The 20,571-nt window shown below is 37.7% G+C and overlaps 1 protein-coding gene across 1 annotated transcript in view; it reads right to left on the minus strand.

Moving 5' to 3' along the window:
- LOC150095279 (lysosomal cobalamin transport escort protein LMBD1-like) overlaps nt 1–20,571 on the minus strand; it is a 259,870-nt gene that overhangs the window by 30,104 nt on the left and 209,195 nt on the right. Inside the window, exon 13 of the mRNA XM_090410049.1 lies at nt 6,512–6,572. Coding sequence (XP_090266175.1) covers nt 6,512–6,572 — 61 coding nt within the window. The remainder of the gene's footprint in view (nt 1–6,511; nt 6,573–20,571) is intronic.

The following is a 20,571-nucleotide window of genomic DNA, read 5'->3' on the forward strand; positions in this document are numbered from 1 at the left end:
GGGAATGGGATATTTAGAATAACGCATCAAGATAGGGGTGGGACAAAGGGAACACTGCAATTCATGTATACTAATGCCAGGAGTATTAGGAACAAGAAGGAAGAATTTTTGGCCTTGATTGGCTCTTCCTGGCCACAGGTTATTGGCATTAGTGAAACATGGCTGACGGAGGATGATATAGTTAGTGGGATAGAATGTGTAGGTTATAGTATGTTTAGGAGGGACAGAGAGAATAAAATTGGGGGAGGGGTGTTATTGATGATAGCTGATGAACTGCAGCCAAGGAGAATTGAAGTATTGCAGGATAGTGAAAGGAGCTCATTTGAGGCTATTTGGTGTGAGATTGATACTGGCAGAATAAAATATACAGTTGGGTGCTGCTATAGACCAGGTGATGGTATGCATAAACAAATTGATGAAATGAGTGGAAGGAGGGTAATTATTATGGGGGATTTCAACTATGGTAACATTGATTGGAAGGAGGAGAGGACACATGTGAGGAAGGAAATGGATTTTATTCAATTATTAAGGGATAACTATCTGAAACAGCATGTAATTGAAAATACTAGGGGTGTGAGAGTGCTTGACCTGGTAATAGTATCTGAGAATTTGACTGTAATGAATATGACCATGTTGCCACCTATTGGTGAGAGTGATCATAAGGTCTTGACCTGGGAGGTGGCTAAAGGTGTGAAATTTGTGATTAAGACAGGGTATATGTGGAATTACCGTGCTGGCAAGTATGACAAGCTTAGGAGATTGCTTGGATCAGTGCCATGGCATGTACAACTGCAAGGGCTGGACGTCGATAGAGCATGGGAAGTGATCAAAGAGCATTTACAAGAGGTTATGGCTGATTGTATACCTAAGGTCCGAATAGTGAAACAAGGAGGAGTTAAATGGATGAATAACACCATTAAGCTTGAGCTGCAAAAAAAGAAACAACTATGGAGGGAATTTAAAGAAAGGGGTGACCTGCAGGCACACGAACGGTATAAAGTACAGGCTAGAAGGGTAACGAGTGTGGTAAAAACAGCAAAAGCCGATTATGAAAGGAAACTAGCTATGCAAGCAAAAGAGAATCCCAAACAGTTCTTTCAATATGCTGCAAGCAAGAAAAAAACTGTACATGGCAAAATGATTTTAAGGAATGACGATGGTAAAGAGTTCACTGAACCAGTCGATATAGTGGAGTTACTGAGCGCGCACTTTGCAAAAGTATATCATCCAGGTGGTGACGTTGAAAAAATGAAGGAACCATTAGTTTATATGGGAATTGTGATGAATGAAGTGGAGGTGAATAGTCTATTACAGAACCTTAATGTGAATACATCTGTGGGATTGGATGGTATACCGGCACGGGTCTTGCATGAAGCGGCTAATGAATTATCAGTGCCCTTGACCATGTTGTTTAATCTGAGTCTCAGGTCTGGCTTAGTCCCGAAGGCGTGGAAAGAGGGGAAAATAGTTCCACTGCATAAAGGAGGATCCAAGACTATGGTTGCAAATTACCGACTGATCAGCATATCAGGAGTCGTTGTCAAGGTCTTGGAGAAAGTAGTCAAGGGAAAAATACAGGAATGGATTGATGAAAATGAGATACTGTACAGAGGACAGCATGGCTTTGTGAAGGGTAGATCATGCCTCAGTAACTTGCTCAAGTTTTATAACAGGGTGACGGCTGAACTGGATAAGGGAAATGGGTTTACAGTGATACTGCTGGACCTGGCAAAGGCGTTTGACAGGATACCACATGGAATTCTAATCCATAAACTACAACATATGGGAATGGATATAGGGTTGGTGAGATGGATAGCTGGGTGGTTGATGGAGAGATATCAAAGAGTAGTTTATTCAGGAGTAGAGTCCAAAAAACGGCCTGTGACTAGTGGTGTGCCACAGGGTTCTGTTCTTGGACCACTGCTGTTTAATCTGTTCATTAACGATATAGGGAATGGTCTAAGTGGGACAGTTCATTTGTTCGCTGATGATGCAAAGTTGGGTAGGGCGATAGTGAATGCAGAAGATGTCAAAGTCTTGCAAGATGACTTAGATAGATTGGAGTTCTGGACTAAGGAGAATGGATGTCAATTTAATGTGACAAAATGTAAGGTTATGCATTTCGGAGTGAAAAGATTAGCAGCAGTATACCACATTGGTGGAACTGTACTCCAAGAGATTGATGAGGCCAGGGACTTGGGAGTGTTGGTGGATAAGGAGATGAAGTTTAGGGGGCACATTGCGAAAGTAGCTAAATCAGCTCATCAACTCACTTGGTTGTTGAAAAATACCTTGACGAGCAGAGAAAAACAAGTTATTGTACCTCTGTACCGAGCCCTGATAAGACCTCATCTCGACTACTGTGCCCAGATTTGGTCACCTCGGTTCCTTCTTGATGGGGAGGAGGTTGAGAGGATCCAGAGGCGAGTGACTAAGATGATAGCAGGTCTATGGAATGCACCATATGAGAACAGGTTGAAGATTTGTGGGTTGCAGAAACTAGTTGATAGGCGAAAAAGGGGAGATATGATTGAGACATTCAAATTGCTAAAAGGATTCTATAGGATTAATTCAGATGATATTTTTGAGATCAGGACTGGTGGTGGGAGAACTAGGGGACACCCATGGAAGCTGGGCAAGAGCGTGGTTAGCAGGGGTGTTAGAGCTGGGTTCTTTACTTTTAGAGTGGTAAATGAGTGGAATAAGCTGCCAGAGTCTGTTGTGGGTGCTATGACAGTGAGCGAGTTCAAGGCAAGGTATGATAGATACTGTGAGAATGTTGAACAGCTGTGTGAACATGATGTTTAGGGCCTCCCTCGATGAGTCTAAGGACTCCTGGAGTAGCCCGTGGTAATAATAATAATAATAATAATAATACATGTGGCATTCAAAAACTGTTATGCATGTTCCAAGGACATATGGTCTATTGGGTGATTGTCAGAGTTGCAGTAGCTGAGTTGCTCAGCATAGCCTAACTATTTAAAATCAATTCATGCAATTTCAGTCTATGTTAATGGTTCAGTGTGCCATATTTCATCATCTATACAAATTTTTGAAATGCTCTCTTGTAATATGAGGGTGGTCTGAAAAGTTCTCGGTCTAACAATGAAAAAACGAATTTATAATTTCAAAATTATTTTTATTTTTCAACATAACCTCCATTAAGACTAATACATTTATTCCAACAATGCTCCAGCCAGATTATCCCATAAGATCTGCAAAATACCCCTCTACAGCTGCAATCACCTCTTGATTTGAAGCTGACCAGCAAGGAAGAGTTTTAGTTTTGGGAAGAGATAGAAGTCAGAGGGAGACAAATCTAGGGAATAGAGTGGATGTTCCAACAATTCATAGTGCAGATCCCTTAATTTTTCCATTGCCAAAACACTTTTGTGAGCAGGTGCATTGTCCTGATGAAAGATGATTTTTTTCTTCTGCAAACTGGGTCTTTTCTCTCAAATTTTTTCACCTAGTCTGGTTAAAAGATCAGAATAATATTCCCAGGTTGTTGTTTTACCCTTTTCAAGATAATTAATAAACAAAATGCCTTTAGCATCCCAAAACACCAATGCCATGACCATTCCTGCTGATGAAACTGACTTTGTCTTCTTTGGAGCTAAACAACTGGCTTCTATCTACTGTTTGGATTCTGGTGGGTAATGGTGAATCCAAGTCTCATCCATAGTAATAAATCAATGCACAAAATCAGTTTTATTCTTGTTAAAATGCTCCAAGCACTGTTCAGAGATTTTCATGCGAGTGCATTTTTGATCTGCTGTGAGCAAGTGCAGCACCCATCTTGCGGAAAGTTTTTTCATATGCAATTCTTCATGCAAAATATATTCTACATGTTCTTTTGAAATGCCTATAGTCTCAGCAATTTCACGCACTTGGACTTGCCGGTCATCCAATACCGTATCTTGCACCTGATCAATGATTTCTGGTGTTGTTACACTTTTTGGACGTCCTTCATGCTGATATGGCCACGTTTAAACTTGGCAGCCCATTTCTTAATGTTGAAAATGAGGGAGAAGAGTGCCCATAATTGTTTATGAACTTAGAATGAATTTCCTTTGGTGTCAAACCTTCTACAAAGAATTTTATAACTGCACGATATTCATTTTATCCATTTCATGGGATACAGACAACACTTTTGCTTCAGACAGCTGTATAAAACAAACTACTTCATAGAATGACTTGGAATTTCACATGGATGCTTATGACAGATGTACCAACTTGGAAAAAAAATCTTGCTGATTGTGTTGCCATCTATGGTCGAGTTCGAGAACCTTTCAGATCACCCTTGTAAATATCTTCCTTGAAAAGTATACTGGTGTTCCAATGCATTCAGTAACCTTCTCAGCTGTACTTGATGCAGAATATTTCATATTGCACTGGTTTCATGGTTACTTGGTATGATATTTCTTAGAACTTTTGCAATATGTGATTAGAACTGTTGCATATTAGATGGCTTTTGATTCTAGAGAGGTTAGTGAAGAGGATTTTCAAAATACAGCTGATGTCACTACAGTAAACTCATAGACCACAGGAATTGTTTGTTATACAGTAATGGAAAGTTTTCTCTAGTGAATTTCCTTTAGAACAGGTGATCAAACATGTATGTTGAATCATTATCATGGACTGAAATTACAAGCCAGGGAAAGTGCTCAGATTATGCAGAGTTATAGTATACAGAGCCTACTATGCCTCTGACAATCAACCCACAGGTCGCATCACACTTGGGAGATATATACATCCAGTTGTTAATTAAGAAATAATTAAATGGAATAAGAACTATGTTTTCTTTCAGTGTTAATGCTTGTTTTTAGATTCGTTGATGCTGGATATATGCCTATGGGGATTTTGGTACTTTGTTATAGCAATGCTTGTGGGAGATGACTATATTTCTTACTATATCCATAACTGGGCTATTAATTTTGTATTAATATTAGTGCTTTGTTACAATGTTCTGTTGATCTATGCATTTTGTGTTGGATGTGGTGGTCATAGAAGCATGCCAATAGTATCAGGTATGTGCTATCTTTCTATAAATTATGAAAAACAGGTCCACCTGCAATTTTTTTTTTTGTTTGTGACATTTAAGGATACAGTTTACCCTTTATTATAGCAAACACTGCTTATATATATAAAATCTGACCAAAATCCCCAGGCACAACGCTATTCCAAAGGAAATTCACTATTATCATCACAAGGGGGAGGAACCTCCATGGAGTTTGAAGACTCATCACAGGAAGCCCACCTAACCATTATCCACATAATGCCTATAATATCTCTCTTTAAACTCATTCACTGACAAAGCACTCATGACTGCCTCTGGCAATCCATTCCACTCATTCAAGGACCAAAAATATGCCTCTGTGCCCTTCTTTAACTGCACTCTTACAACTTCCAGGGCTAACTCCTTTTCTCCAGTAACTTGTTTCAACATGCATCCTCCCATGACCAAATCTATGCACACTATAGCAAACTAGTCCTGGGGTTAGCTAATCAAAATATCACTGATGTAATACCATCAAACTGTCAAGATTTATTCCACTGTTTCAGCTTGGTATCATTTTAGTAGCATAAGCTGTCTACGAAAAGTTTGTTGCACATCCTGTCTATTTACTTCAGTTTTTAGAGAAACAATGTCTAAATAACATTTTTTTTAGGGGGGGGGGGGGAAGAGTTAAGGAGAAAGTAAGAGTGTGTTGAATAATTTGTAATAAATCATTCACTGACATGTTCTATGTCTAAGGTAGTAGACACTAAGAGATTATTCAATTTGTTTACCTATTTATCAGAAAGGTACAGATCTGTGACATGTCTAAAATACATATTGAAGAACACATTTCTGCCATAACCTAAAATGACAAATTCATTTACATACATGTTGCAAAGTATCTGGCAAGGCTGTTGAAAGGGTATATTATGAGGAATATCATTCACCAAGAAATGATGAACAGACCTGGTACCAAGAATCAGAAAATTTATAATAAAAAAATTAAGTTATTTAGCTGCATTTATAATGAAAACAGCTGTACCATGTAGTTTCATACTGGTATCACACAAAGCTCCTTTATTTCCAAGTAAATTTGTGTACAAAAAGAAAAGCAGAAACAAACTCCCAAAAGAATTTTGTTTCTATAGCAACTAAAACTATCAGCAAGTTTTAGTTAAACTTGATAATCTATAATTAATGCAGATTATTTTCATTATGTTTTCTCATAGAACACAAATAAATTTTCATTTAAAGAATGACATTTATTTTGCAAAGTAAATAAACAAAATAAAATCTTTGGTTCAAAATGAAGTTCTCACTTCAAAAAAGTTTATGAAAGGAGTTCAGCTCATCTATTTTCTACTAAAGAGAAATGGTAAACATGCATTAGAAATTTTTGAATGAATATTTTAATAACAAATTCTCTGTTATTCAGCAGGTTCATTTAAGTAGTATGCATCCTGATATCATTTTGAAGTTATTAGTATGCAATATCAGATTTCTAAGTACCTGGTGGTGCATTGGCATTACATCTTAGAACTGGTGCTGTTTCATTTCCTGAGGTTTTGACCTTATGAGGAAAAAAAAGTTTACAAGAATTAAAAAAAAAACACTTTAATTATTTAAGACAAATATTCAAAATTTTTCTTCACTGTTAAGACATTAAAAAATATATACATCTTAATATCTGCACTAGCTTGCAATATTTATGAAGTGAAATGATTTCTGAACACCCACAACTGAAAATGGAAACTGAAGCAATCACAATAACAGCAGACTGCAATTTACTCAGCATTACATAATGAAAGAAAGCTGATTCCATAATATACTATAAAAATACCAAAACTCAACCAAGAATGTTTGCAACAATCTCACCTGCTATATAATAAAATGGACTAGTCCATTCATTGGTTTGATGTAATACTTACGTTTCCATGTAGCATCTCAAGAGCCATGCCATAGGTGGGATGTGAGAATTCTTCACTGATTGATATATTTGTAAAGATAAAAATCCTGTTATTGACTATGCCAAACTTTAACTCCTCCTCTTTTATCAGAAATGTTTATGAAGACGAAATCTTTCTAAGGAAAATTGATATTTCCATTCTAACTCTAAAAAGGTTTTTATACTCAGGTATATGTATTTAGGTGTTTCATTAGGCATTTGGTACACAATCGAAACTTAAGGTTATGCTTTCAGGCATCTAGATTAAAAAAGATCAGACTGAGCATATGTCTTTTATTTTATTATCAAAGCATGTGTGTATACACATATGTAAGAAAAATATATAAATTAATGACTTGTTAAACACTCTTCCATACGTTTAAGTAGAAAAATAAAAATTATAAGGTCAAAATTCTTTTGACAATGTCTATAAAAAAAAAAAAAAACTGGAGTGACAAAGGTAAAAACTTTAACTCAGAATCAAGCACAAAAATATTTATGTATGTAAACAAATCTTATCTTTTAGTGTAAACTGCAAATCTTACCCAAGTTAGCATGTGGCATATGAAAGTGGAAAAGACATTACTACAGAAATGTCTTTTCCACTTTCAGCATTATCTTGAGATCTGAAAATTATGTGTGATAAACCCTCACGCTGAAGAGACCAGTTATAGGCTGGAAAGCAAAAAGACATGTTTATTTCAATATTATTTAAAAATATAAATATTTCACATAATATTTTCAACGCAAACATTTGAAAATTCTGAAATTCGAAAAAAATTGTTTCTATATTAGAAGTAAAGTGAAAGAACAATCAGTGTGCAACTCTTCCAGTGCACTGATTTCTAGAATAAAATGCACCGAATTTACTATTACTAAATAGATTCATTGCAAAGGCTGATCAGTGGTCATTTCAGGATTGATTATTTTCGCACATGTGAAATTCGTTTTCAATTTTTGGGAAGAGACACAATAAATCCTTTTAGAGGCAAAAAAGGTCAAATATCTTAAGACAGTAAAGCATATTCCAAGCAACACAATGGACGTAAAGACAGGGGGACAAAACGGTCACTCAGCAACAGTTAATCCACTAATGGCTCTAGAATAGCCGTAACGAGGTTAACGGTGGAGGAAGGTATGATAAAAGCATGATAAAAGGTAGAATGCCGATGAAGTCTTGTTGCATGAAAAAAAACTAGGGAGGGCTGACTATTTCATCCACCACAGCCGGCTGGGGGGGGGGGGTTAAAGCAGAAGGTAATCGAAGTGAATCTGAGAGAGAGAGAGAAGGGGAGGTCATCTATTAATTGGATTGCCCTCCTCTGGATAGCAACAAACATTTTAGGGAGATTTTTGATACATCATCCAAAACAGGAAAACGGTATTCTAAAGGTGAGGGGATTTGAGTTTTATTAATAGAGCATTAGCAGTTGTATAAGTGAGAGGTGACATCTTGAAGTTTGTTGGATAATCACAAGATGATGAATGATGTGTTTGTCTTGGTGGAAGGTTAAAGATGCAGGACAGTTCAAAAGAGAAATCGGATCTTCGCTGGAGATCTGATATTATCAAATGTATGGGAAGGTGAAGTGAAATCATTCTTCAAGAAATAATACTGGATAACGTTTTGGTAGCATTGAACTTGATTTAGTTGTCTTCATCCTGCTGGAATGACAAGGAGGTCAGTGTTTAAGGCTTTGGATATAGAAGATTCTGAAGCTGGCAAGGTTTGTGAAATGAAGAAGGGTGGAATATACTGTCATCAGCAAAACTCTGCTTGCCACTGCTTCTAAATGTTCTGTATTTGAATTCAACCCTATGCAGACCATATGTTCAAGGAGCAGGTGCATTTTGAAAGTGACTATACAAAACAGATAATACGAGGGTGGTCTGAAAAGTTCTCGGCCTCGACCATAGATGGCGACACTATCTGCAAGTTTTTTTTTTTCTAAGTTGGTATATCTGTTCATAAGCATCCATGTGAAATTGCAAGTCATTCTATCGAGTAGTTTGTTTTATACAGCTGTCTGAAGCAAAAGTATTGTCTGTATCCCTTGAAATGGATAAAATTGAGTATCGTGCGGTTATAAAATTCTTTGTAAAAGAAGGTTTAACGCCAAAAGAAATTCATTCTAAGTTCATAAAAGTTTATGGGCACTCTTCTCCTTCGTTTTTGACAATTAAGAAATGGGCTGCCGAGTTTAAATGTGGCTGTACTAGCCTTGACGGACATCCAAAAAGTGTAACAACACCAGAAATCATTGATCATGTGCAAGATACAGTATTGGATGACCGGCAAGTCCAAGTGCGTGAAATTGCTGAAACTATAGGCATTTCAAAAGAACGTGTAGGATATATTTTACAAGAATAATTGCATATGAAAAAGTTTTACGCAAGATGGGAGCTGCACTTGCTCACAGCAGATCAAAAACGCACTTGCATGAAAATCTGTGAACAGTGCTTGGAGAATTTTAACAAGAATAAAACTGATTTTGTGCGTCGATTTATTACTATGAATAAGACTTGGATTCACCATTACCCACCAGAATCCAAACAGCAGTCAAAACAGTGGACAGAAGCCGGTTGTTTAGCTCCAAAGAAGACAAAGTCAGTTTCATCAGCTGGAATGGTCATGGCATTGGTGTTTTGGGATGCTAAAGGCATTTTGTTTATTAATTATCTTGAAAAGGGTAAAACAACAACCTGGGAATATTATTCTGATCTTTTAACCAGACTAGGTGAAAAAATTTGAGAGAAAAGACCCAGTTTGCAGAAGAAAAAAATCATCTTTCATCAGAACAATGCACCTGCTCACAAAAGTGTTTTGGCAATGGAAAAATTAAGGGATCTGCACTATTAATTTTTGGAACATCCACTCTATTCCCTAGATTTGTCTCTCTCTGACTTCTATCTCTTCCCAAAACTAAAACTCTTCCTAGCTGGTCAGAATTTTTCTTCAAATCAAGAGGTGATTGCAGCTGTAGAGGGGTATTTTGCAGATCTTATGTTATAATCTGGCTGGAGCATTGTTGGAATAAATGTATTAGTCTTAATGAAGATTATGTTGAAAAATAAAAATAATTTTGAAATTATAAATTCGTTTTTTCATTGTTAGGCCGAGAACTTTTCAGACCATCCTCGTATTTTAGAACACTGATAGTATTGAAATTTTAATTTTTAAAATAATATGACAAAAAAAATCTATATTTTAATAGCCACGCACTGATTCAGACAAAAACACGGTTCAGGTGAATACTTTAAATTATGGATTTTGCAGTTAATATTTCTTTAATGTGACACTGGCATCATCAGAGCTAGCAAAGTGACAACAGAAACCTTTAAGGCACATTAAAAGTAATGAGACAATTATGCTGAAATGCCAAGTTATGTTTTGCTCTCTTTCTCTCTCTCTTTTTTGGAAAAACAAACTTGTATAACTGTAGAAAGTTTTTTAACTTGGGTATACTATGTTAAAGATACCAAGCAATTTTATAAGCTAGCTTTTAATCCATTTTTCCCAAGTGAGTAAACAGACAAATCAAGTTTGCGCCTGAACGTAGTTCAAGTCTGAGGCCACTCGTGGTAAAGGTGGAGTACGCTCCAATCACTTTCCTTAGTATTTTCCCCTAATGCAAAGCATATCCTCTTACAGAGATGTATGATGCTATGCATTAAAGGCAAGGGCCACTACCCAGACCGGTCTGGCTCCCACTGACGAGACCTCAACGAAGGTCGAAACCGGTCTGGGTAGTGGCCCTTGCCTTTAATGCATAGCATCATACATGTCCGTAAGGGGATGTGCTTTGCATTAGGGGGAAATACAAAGGAAAGCGATTGGAGCTTACTCCACCTTTACCACAAGTTGCCTCAGACTTGAACTACGTTCAGGCGCAAACTTGACTTACTTGTCTGTTTGCTCACTTGGGAAAAAAGGATTAAAACCTAGCTTATAAAAGTGCTTGGTATAGTACTATCACAGATTCGAGACCCTTCAACACTTCTGCACATATCAATAGGAGGAGAATTCATTCCAATAATAGGGTAATCAGTCCGTATTGTGGGATGAGTTGTTTATTATTAAACGTTGGAAAATTAACTTCTCTTTTATGATCATTGTAGTTAACTATGTTGCTTGTATAACAGTTGGAAAATTTTACCTATAAAGCATGTGATTTCGCGTGTTAATTCATACGTCCTTCATTTCTTTCTCCTCTTCAGCATGAATCGACTATTCTTGGCAAGATGCCAAGCAGAGATCTACAAACTGTGGGCAAACTATATATTTAACATGAACTTGTATAACTGGTTTATCACATTATAGATGTATATATTTTATCAAATAAATTAATATTCATCTTTCAGACGACTATTTCTGAAATGCCAGAAATTGAAATGGAGTCATTACAATTCAGATGGCTGCTGCTGACAGTCTTTGAAAGATTATTATCTTTCAAAGACTGTCAGCAGCAGCCAGATCTGAATTGTAATGACTCCATGTCAATTTCTGGCATTTGAGAAATAGTCGTCTGAAAGATGAATATTATTTTATTTGATAATATACGAGGGACGTCTAAAAAGTAAGTTCTGTTTTTAAATGATTGCAATGGTGCACATGCATGCTGAGTTTGATTCCATAGCAACGCATTGGTGCCATTTTCAGATATTCTCGCAGTGCATATGCTTCTTGGTTATAATGTCTAAGAAAATCAAATCACCTGCCACACGTGAAATTAGGTCAGTTATCCATTTCTTGAATGCAAGGGGCATTGTTTTAATTCATGATAACGCCTGCCCACACACTGCTGGAATAACACAACTTCTTGCCACCTTCGGGTGGGAACAATTCCATCATCCCCCATACGGTCCTGACCCCGTGCCAAGCGACTTTCACCTGTTCAAATATCTAAAATCTTTCCTTGGTGGCCAGTGGTTTCAAGATGACGACAAGGTCAAAGCAGCAGTCATTACGTGGTTTGTGTCAAAGGCAGCAACCTTCTATGATGAAGGTATTATTATTATTATTATTGTTCCGGGAAACTCCAAGGAGTCGACAGACTCATCGAGGGAGGCCCTAACATCATGTCTGGAACAACTATTCAACATTCACACAGTATCTATCATATCTTGCCTTGAACTCATTCACGGTCATAGCACCCACAACAGACTCTGGAAGCTTATTCCACTCATTCACCACTCTCCAAGTAAAAAACCTAGCTCTAACACCCTTGTCAACCACTCTCGTGCCCAGCTTCCATGCATGGCCCCTAGTCCTCCCACCACCAGTCATATTTTCAAAAATATCTTCTGGATCAATCTTATAAAAACCCTTCAGTAATTTGAATGTCTCAATCATATCACCCCTCCTTCGCCTATCGTCTAATTTCTGCAACCCACAAATCCTCAACCTATTCTCATAAGGTTCATTCCACAGTCCTGCTATCATCTTGGTCACTCGTCTCTGGACCCTCTCCACTTCCTCCCCATCACGAAGAAACCCTGGTGTCCATAACTGGGCACAGAAGTCCAGATGGGGTCTTATCAAGGCTCGATACAGAGGAACAACAACTTGTTTGTCTCTGCATGTTAAAGTATTTTTCATAAGCCAAGTGATTTGGTGAGCTGTTTTAGTCACTTTTGCAATGTGCCCCCTAAACTTCAGCTCCCTATCCACCAGCACTCCCAAATCCCTGGCCTCATCAATCTCCTGGAGTACGGTTCCACCAATGCGATATACTGCTGCTGTTCTTTTCACCCCAAAGTGCATAACCTTACACTTTGCCACATTAAACTGACATCCATTTTTCCTAGCCCAGTCCTCCAAACTATCCAAATCATCCTGTAAAATTTTGACATCCTGTGCACTCACAATTGCTCTACCCAACTTTGCATCATCAGCAAACAAATGAACACTTCCTCTCAAATCCTTTCCAATATCATTGATGAACAAATTGAAAAGCAGTGGTCCAAGAACAGAGCCCTGCGGCACTCACTAGTCACAAGACGTCTTTTTGACTCCACTCCTGAATAAACCACTCTCTGGTATCTCTCCTTCAACCACCCTCCTATCCATCTTACCAACCCTATATCTATCCCCATCTGCTCCAGTTTACTGATTAGGGTTCCATGTGGTATCCTGTCAAAGGCCTTGGCAAGGTCCAGTAGTATCACTGTAAACCCATTACCCCTATCCAGTTCAGCCGTCACTGTGTTATAAAACGTGAGCAAGTTACTGAGGCATGATCTACCCTTCACAAAACCATGTTGTCCCCCATACAATATCCCATTTTCATCTATCCAATCCTGTATTCTTTTCTTGACTAATTTCTCTAAGAGCTTGACAATGATTCCTGATATGCTAATCGGTCGGTAATTTACAACAGCAGTCTTGGAACCACCTTTATGCAGTAGAACTATTTTCCTCTCCTTCCACCCGCTCGGGACTAACCCGGACCCGAGACTCAAATTAAACAAAATGGTCAAGGGTACTGACAATTCTTTAACTGCTTCTCGTACTACACAAGCTGGTATACCATCCAATCCCACAGATGTACTGACATTGAGGTTATGAAATAGACTACTCACCTCCACTTCATTTTGTGTTGAAACACAATTCCCGTATAATCTACCGGTTTATTCGTTTCTGCAATGTCACCACCTGGATGATATATTCTTGCAAAGTGCTCACTCAATAACTCAGCTATCTCAACTGATTCAGTTACCTCCCTACCATCGGCATTCTTTAAAATCATTCTGCCATGTACATTTTCCCTTTTACTTGCTACATATCTAAAAAACTGTTTAGGATTCTCTTTAGCCTGCATGGCCAATGTTCTTTCGTAATCCTTTTTTGCTTTTCTTACCACACTCGTCGCCCTTCTGGCCTGCGCTTTATACCGTTCATGTGCCTGCCGGTCATCTTTCTCCTTAAATTCCCTCCATAGTTGTTTCTTTTTTTGCAGCTCAAGCTTAATGGTGTTATTCATCCATTTAACCCCTACTTGATTTATTATTCGGACTCTAGGTATACAGTCAGCCATTACTTCAGGCAAGCACTTCCTACCTCCCATGCACTATCAACTTCTAGTCCTTGCAGTTGTACATGCCATGGCACTGAGCCAATCAAACTCCTAAACTTGTGATACTTTCCCGCCCGATAATTCCACACGTACCCTGTCTTAATTGAAAATTCTACACCTTTAGCCACCTCCCAAGTCAAGACCCTATGATCACTCTCACCGATTGGTGGCAATGTGGTCATATTTGTTACAGCCAAATCCTCAGATGTAATTACTAGGTCAAGCACTCTCTGACCCCTAGTATTTTCCATTACATGCTGTCGCAGATAGTTATCCCTTAATAACCGCATAAAATCCAATTCCTTCCTCCCGTGTGTCCTCTCCTCACTCCAATCAATGCGACCATAGTTGAAATCTCCCATAATAATCACCCTCCTTCCACTCATTTCTGCTATTTGCTTGTGCATACTGTCACCACCATCTTTTCCATCACCTGGTCTATAGCAGCACCAAATTGTATATTTAGTTCTACTAGCCACAATCTCACACCAAATGGCCTCAAATGTGCTCTTTTCTCTATCCTGCAATTCAACTTCTATTCTCCTTGGCTGTAGCTCATCAGCTATCATCAACAATACTCCTCCACCCATTTTATTCTCTCTGTCATTCCTGAACACACTATACCCATCACATTCAATCCCACTAGCCATATCATCTACAGTCAGCCATGTTTCACTAATACCAATAACCTGTGGTCTGGAAGTGCCAACCATGGCCAAAAACTCTTCCTTCTTGTTTCATCACCATCAAATTCCTGCCATGTAACCTCAAGGGGTGTACAGGATATGATAGTACTACATGAAAAAAATTACATCATTATTAATTTCCTATCTACAATTTTCCTCAAAATCAGTCTGTTACCTGTCAACACTCCAATATTATCAGCTCTTATATTTCTATCATCTAAAGCACTTTGTACCGTATCAATCCACCTATATCTTGGTCTTCCTCTGGGTCGTTTTCCTGCCAACCTGGCAGAGAACACTTCTTTTGCTAATCTTTCCTCGCCCATTCTGTTTAAGTGACCATACCATCTGAGATTAGCTCTGCTAACGCATTCCTGGATGCTGACAATGTCAAGTTCTTTCCTAATATCCTCGTTTTTAATATGATACTGCCATTGATGCCACCTGTTCATGCCTATAATCTTTCTCAGGATTCTCATATCTGAAGTTTCTAGTCTTTGGCAAAGTGTTTTACTTCTGACCCAGCTCTCAGATGCATAAGTTAAAACTGGTTTGAACACTGTCTTGTATACAGCTAATTTAGTGTTGCGACTAATTTCTCTCTTATTCCATATGAATTTATTTAATTTACCATCTTCAGTAAAAATCGTGCCTAAATAGCTGAAATGTTTTACTTGTTCCACAGGTTCTCCATTCACAACACAGTTGACATTTTCAATGATTCTGCCTATTTTCATTGTCTTTGGCTTTTTACTGCTGACCTTCATACCATATCTATTACAAGAGCTATTCAATTTAGTCAGAGAATCTTGCAGACTTGTAGCGGATTTATTTAGAAGTATAACATCATCTGCATAGAGCAAAGAGCTGACATTAACATCTCCAATTTCGATATCATGTTTAATACCACTTTCCTTCATAATGCGATCCATATAGATAACGAATAACAGAGGGGATAATGTACATCCTTGTATCACACCAGATTTCACATTAAACCATCTTCCTGTACTTCCTTCAATTCTAACTGCTGACTTACAACTCAAATAAAGACTAAGTATTGCTTGATATAATGTCCCATTGACACCATATAACTGCAGCGTATTGAATAGCTTCTCTCTTGGCACCTTGTCATATGCCTTTTCCAGATCGACAAAACTTAAATACAGATCTTTGTTATATTCCCATACTTTCTCGACTATTTGTCGTAAAGTGAAGATCTGATCCTGACAGCCTCTATTTGGCCTGAATCCAGCTTGTTCTTCACCAAGCTTTTCTTCCACAATTCTTCTCAACCGTTTCTCAAGTATACTTGCATAGATCTTGCCAGGAACACTCAGTAGGGAAATACCTCTGTAATTCTCACATGCAGTTTTATTTCCCTTTTTATATATGGGTACTATGAGCGCTCTACTCCAATCATCGGGAATTCGTCCCTCTGTCCAGGCTTTCTGAACTATGCAGTGCAGCCATTGTAAGACTCTTATACCACCATATACTTCAGCATTTCTGGTCGAATATCATCTACTCCTGCTGCCTTTCCACATTTCAAGCCTTTGATGGCTTTTTCTACTTCAAGTATGGATATGTATTCCTGACTGCATGCCTGGTCAGTGTTTTTTTACCACTGCGCTGTCATCACTGCTTGTTTCATTTAGCAGTTTTTCAAAGTAATTACTCCATACTTCAAGGATATCTTTTTCTCCCGTTTTCATGCCACCTTTATCATCTCTAATTCCTTTTATAGCACTCTTTCCTCCATTCTTAAGCTTCTTCAACAACCTCCAGAATATTTTGCCACCTTCTTGATATTTATTTTCTATATTCTTGCCAAAGTCCTCCCATGACTTTTGTTTAACTAGTTTTACACAGTGTTTAGCATTCTTGCATTTGTCTCTATATTCTCTAAGAGCACAAGCTGACTTATTTGACAGGAACTTTTGGTATGCTTTCTTCTTTAACTTCCTGTGTCCACCAGGGAGTTCTGATTTTTTTATCCTTACAAACAACCTCACCACATGCCTCTCTGGCAGAATCAATCAATGTTTTCTTCAGAGTTTGCCAATGAATCTCCAAGGTTTGATTCCTGTTCTCAAACTCTTTCATTTTTCCTTCAATAATCTTTGTGTATTTTAGTCTACAGCTCACATCTGAGAGCTGCTCAACTTTTATTCGCTTTAAAACTTTCTTACATGTTATTCTTTTCAATATGAAATTCAATTTTATCCTGCTCAAGACTAAATAGTGATCACTTCAATTTCAAATCCTCTGTACACTTTGGTGTCCTGCACCAGGGAGAAAACATCACTATCAACAATAACATAGTCAATGAGACTTTCTTATTCCTAGCCTCTTCTCTCCATGTGAATTTGTGCACATTTTTATGTTGGAACATGGTGTTAGTAATAACCAGTCCATGTCCTGAGCAGAAATCCAACAGATATTTGCCATTATTATTAGCTTTGCTCTTTTCTCCAAATTTTCCCAAAATATTTTTGTATGTTTCACAATCATTTCCTACTCTGCTATTTAGATCCCCAACAAGGACCAATTTTTCATTTTTCATTGTGTCAGTTGCTTTTTCTAAAGCATCAAAAAATTCCTCCACTTCTACCTTAGTAGAACCTTCTGTGGGACCATAGGCACAAATAAGTCTCATTGTCCAGTTCCCCATTCTCATATTTGCCCACATTACTCTACTTGAGACTGACTGCCATTCAAGAAGATTAGCCTCATATTTTGTGTTGAATACTATTGCTACTCCTTCTTTTCCTTGATTGTCATTGCCTGAATATAACATTTTGTATTTATTGCTCAGAGAGATCTCACCAGTTTTTGTCTTTTTTTGTTTCAGTCACCCCTATCATGTCGATCTGGTACTTATCTAATTCCTCAGATTAGCTCCATTTCTTTGCCATTCAGGCTTCTTACGTTGATAGTACCGATCTTTAACTCTGATGATGTTGAGTTGGGGTTTATTTTCAGATTTGTTCCAGTAGCTGACTTTTTGCTGTTCGCCCTAGTTCCCTGGCGAAAACAACGGGGGCCTTGTTTAACCGGGCAACGCCTCAGCCGGCATGAAATTTTGTCATGTTGTACCATCATTCTATATTTTGATTTAACCAATAAGAATACAATTTTTTTGCTAAATCCCAAATTGTCAGCCCATCCTCGTCCGTTCAGTATCCAAGTAGATACCCAACAGATACCCATCTTGTTCCTAATACTCCTAGTATTAGTATACATGAATTTAAGACCCCCATTAGCCCCAATCCTACCTTGATGCCTTATATTAACTATCCCACTCTGGTTTGTTGTCCTTATTTGCTCTAGCATATTATATTCATTCTTACATTCAACTGCCTCCCTAAGGACTGTATATCTACTCCCCCCCCCCCCATTAACAAATCTAGTTTCCCTGAATTTGCACATCCACTACATTCAGCAACACTCTCTCAAGTCTTCTTACACCATAACCATTCAACTGATTCAGTTATACAACAACAATTTATACAAGTTATACAACATTTATAAGGTATACAACTATTGGTGCCCGAACAATGGTGGAAATTATGTAGAAAAGTAGTGATTAGGGAACGAAAAAAAATAGAGAAAGAAATTAAAGATGTCTACTTTAATTTCCAATAAATTTTTTTTTGCAAGTATATTTTTGTTTCTCTGACAGCCCATCGGAACTTACTTTCTGGACATCCCTTGTATATTATAAATGTTATTTTAGCAAGGACTCACTGAGGAGCGGGGAGTCATACATCACACACACACCAACTATCATACATTCTCTTACTCATTCATATTAGATGAACATTACTTGAACAGGCAAACTGTTCCACTCACTGCTCTGTGAGAGAAAAATCTACATCTTGCACCTTTCGAAACCATGCACAAACTTTACTTCCATTGATGTGGTCCATGTTCTCACCCACCTCCATATAATGAACAATTTCATCAGATGATATCCTAAAACATCGATTCAGAAGTTTAGACACCTTTATCATATCATCTCCTCATTCTTCTCTTTACCAGTGTCTATGTGCTCTCAATCTATCCCCATAATCCTGATATAATCTCCATAATTTCTTTTCACTCCCTTCCACAGCTTTATCTCCTCCCAACCCAGGAGACCAAAAGATTTAAGCTGAAAATGTTCATTCACTACAAGGGTTGTGAAATAAAGAGGAGTGAAGTGTGCCATCAACAGCAAAATCTGCTACTCACTACTTCCAAATGTTCTGTATATATAGTACTATGAAGACTTTTTAAAAGAGCAGGTTCATTCTGAGAGTACGGTCCAGCTGCAGTCACATCAAAGCTTTGTAAAGAGGCATGACTTCCTTACCCTTACATGTCAATGTTCATTTCAACATCACAATTACCTGTTGAGTTGTATTTGAAATTTCTGGCATGTGACACCTGAACTTAAACTTTCTATCCACCATAACTCCAAGATCTCTAGCCTCATCAGGTATACCAAGCATAATCCTACCACTATAAATATGCTGCTAGATATCTCATCATGCCAAAGTACATAACTTTACACTTACTAACATTGAATTGATAACCATTATAGTTTGCCCACACTTCTAGTCTATTCTAATCACTTTGTAAATGTTGTATATCAGTAGCATCTCTGATTGCTCTGCCTATCTTTGCATTCATCAGCAAACAACTGAAGATTTCATGTCAGCTCTTTCCGCTATCATTAACATACAGATCAAACCCCAAGATCCAACGACTGATCCCTAGGGTACACTACTGGTCACCTTAAATCTGGCAGATTCACATCCACCATATACCACTTTCTGATACTTGTCTGTCAACTATTCATTTATCCAAGTCAACAGTTTATATTCCAATCTCATATTCTCCAGTATATGCCTCGGCAAAGCCCAATCAATATCGTTATTATAAATATGTGCACTTTGCTAAAACATGACCTCCCGTTAGTAAACCCATGCTGTTCTTTGCAAAGCATAGATTGCCTATCAATCCATTTCTGTATACGAGTTCTTAACTTTTCTAAAATCTTCATCACTACTCTAGAAATATTAACAGGTGGATCCTTGCACATCAGAACCATCATACATTCTTTCCATTCCTGTGGTGCCTTTCCTAAGCCAAGACTCAAGTTATACAAACATGTCAAGGGCCTAGCCAATTTGATTGAACATTCCTTTAGTGTATGTGCTGATATCCCATCTATCTCTATTGCTAAATTGTGATCCATGTTATTCAACATGTTGCTCCTGAGTCTCATTCTCATGTACCTCTTAGCGCTTCATCCAATGCAGTGGTAGCACTGTGTGCCACATTACAATATACACTTAGTTGATAGATCTTAGCAAAGCAAGCACTCATTATTTGAATAATGAGTGTGAAGCTCTATTTCATCAAACTTAGCAAATTTCTATATGGTGCACTTTGAAAAAAATAACTACAATGCACACCATGTGTATGTTTTTTTTTTTTTTTTTTTTTTGGAAGGAACAGCATGGGTTTACTAAAGGAAGGTCATATACGAGAATTTGCTCATATTTTATAACATTATGGCTGAAATAGATAAAGCAAATGGATACACTATGATACTGTTGGACTTTTCGAAAGCATCTGATAGAATACTACATAAAAGGCTCTGCACATATTGGAGAATATGGGACTGGAATATATGAACTATTGACTGGGGTAAGTGAGTGATTGACAGACATTTATCAGAAAGTGGTATATGGTGGGTGTGAATTTGCCAGATTTAAGGTGACCTCAGGGATCAGTCCCTTGGACCATTGTTGTTTAATCTATATATTAATGATATTGGTTGAAGCCTGACAGGAGATCTTCAGTTGTTTACCA

The sequence above is a fragment of the Typopeltis vanoorti genome, chromosome 20 (assembly GCF_054136105.1).
Source record: "Typopeltis vanoorti isolate ZY-2024b chromosome 20, IOZ_Tvanoo_1.0, whole genome shotgun sequence".
Classification (NCBI taxonomy): Eukaryota; Metazoa; Arthropoda; class Arachnida; order Uropygi; family Thelyphonidae; genus Typopeltis; species Typopeltis vanoorti.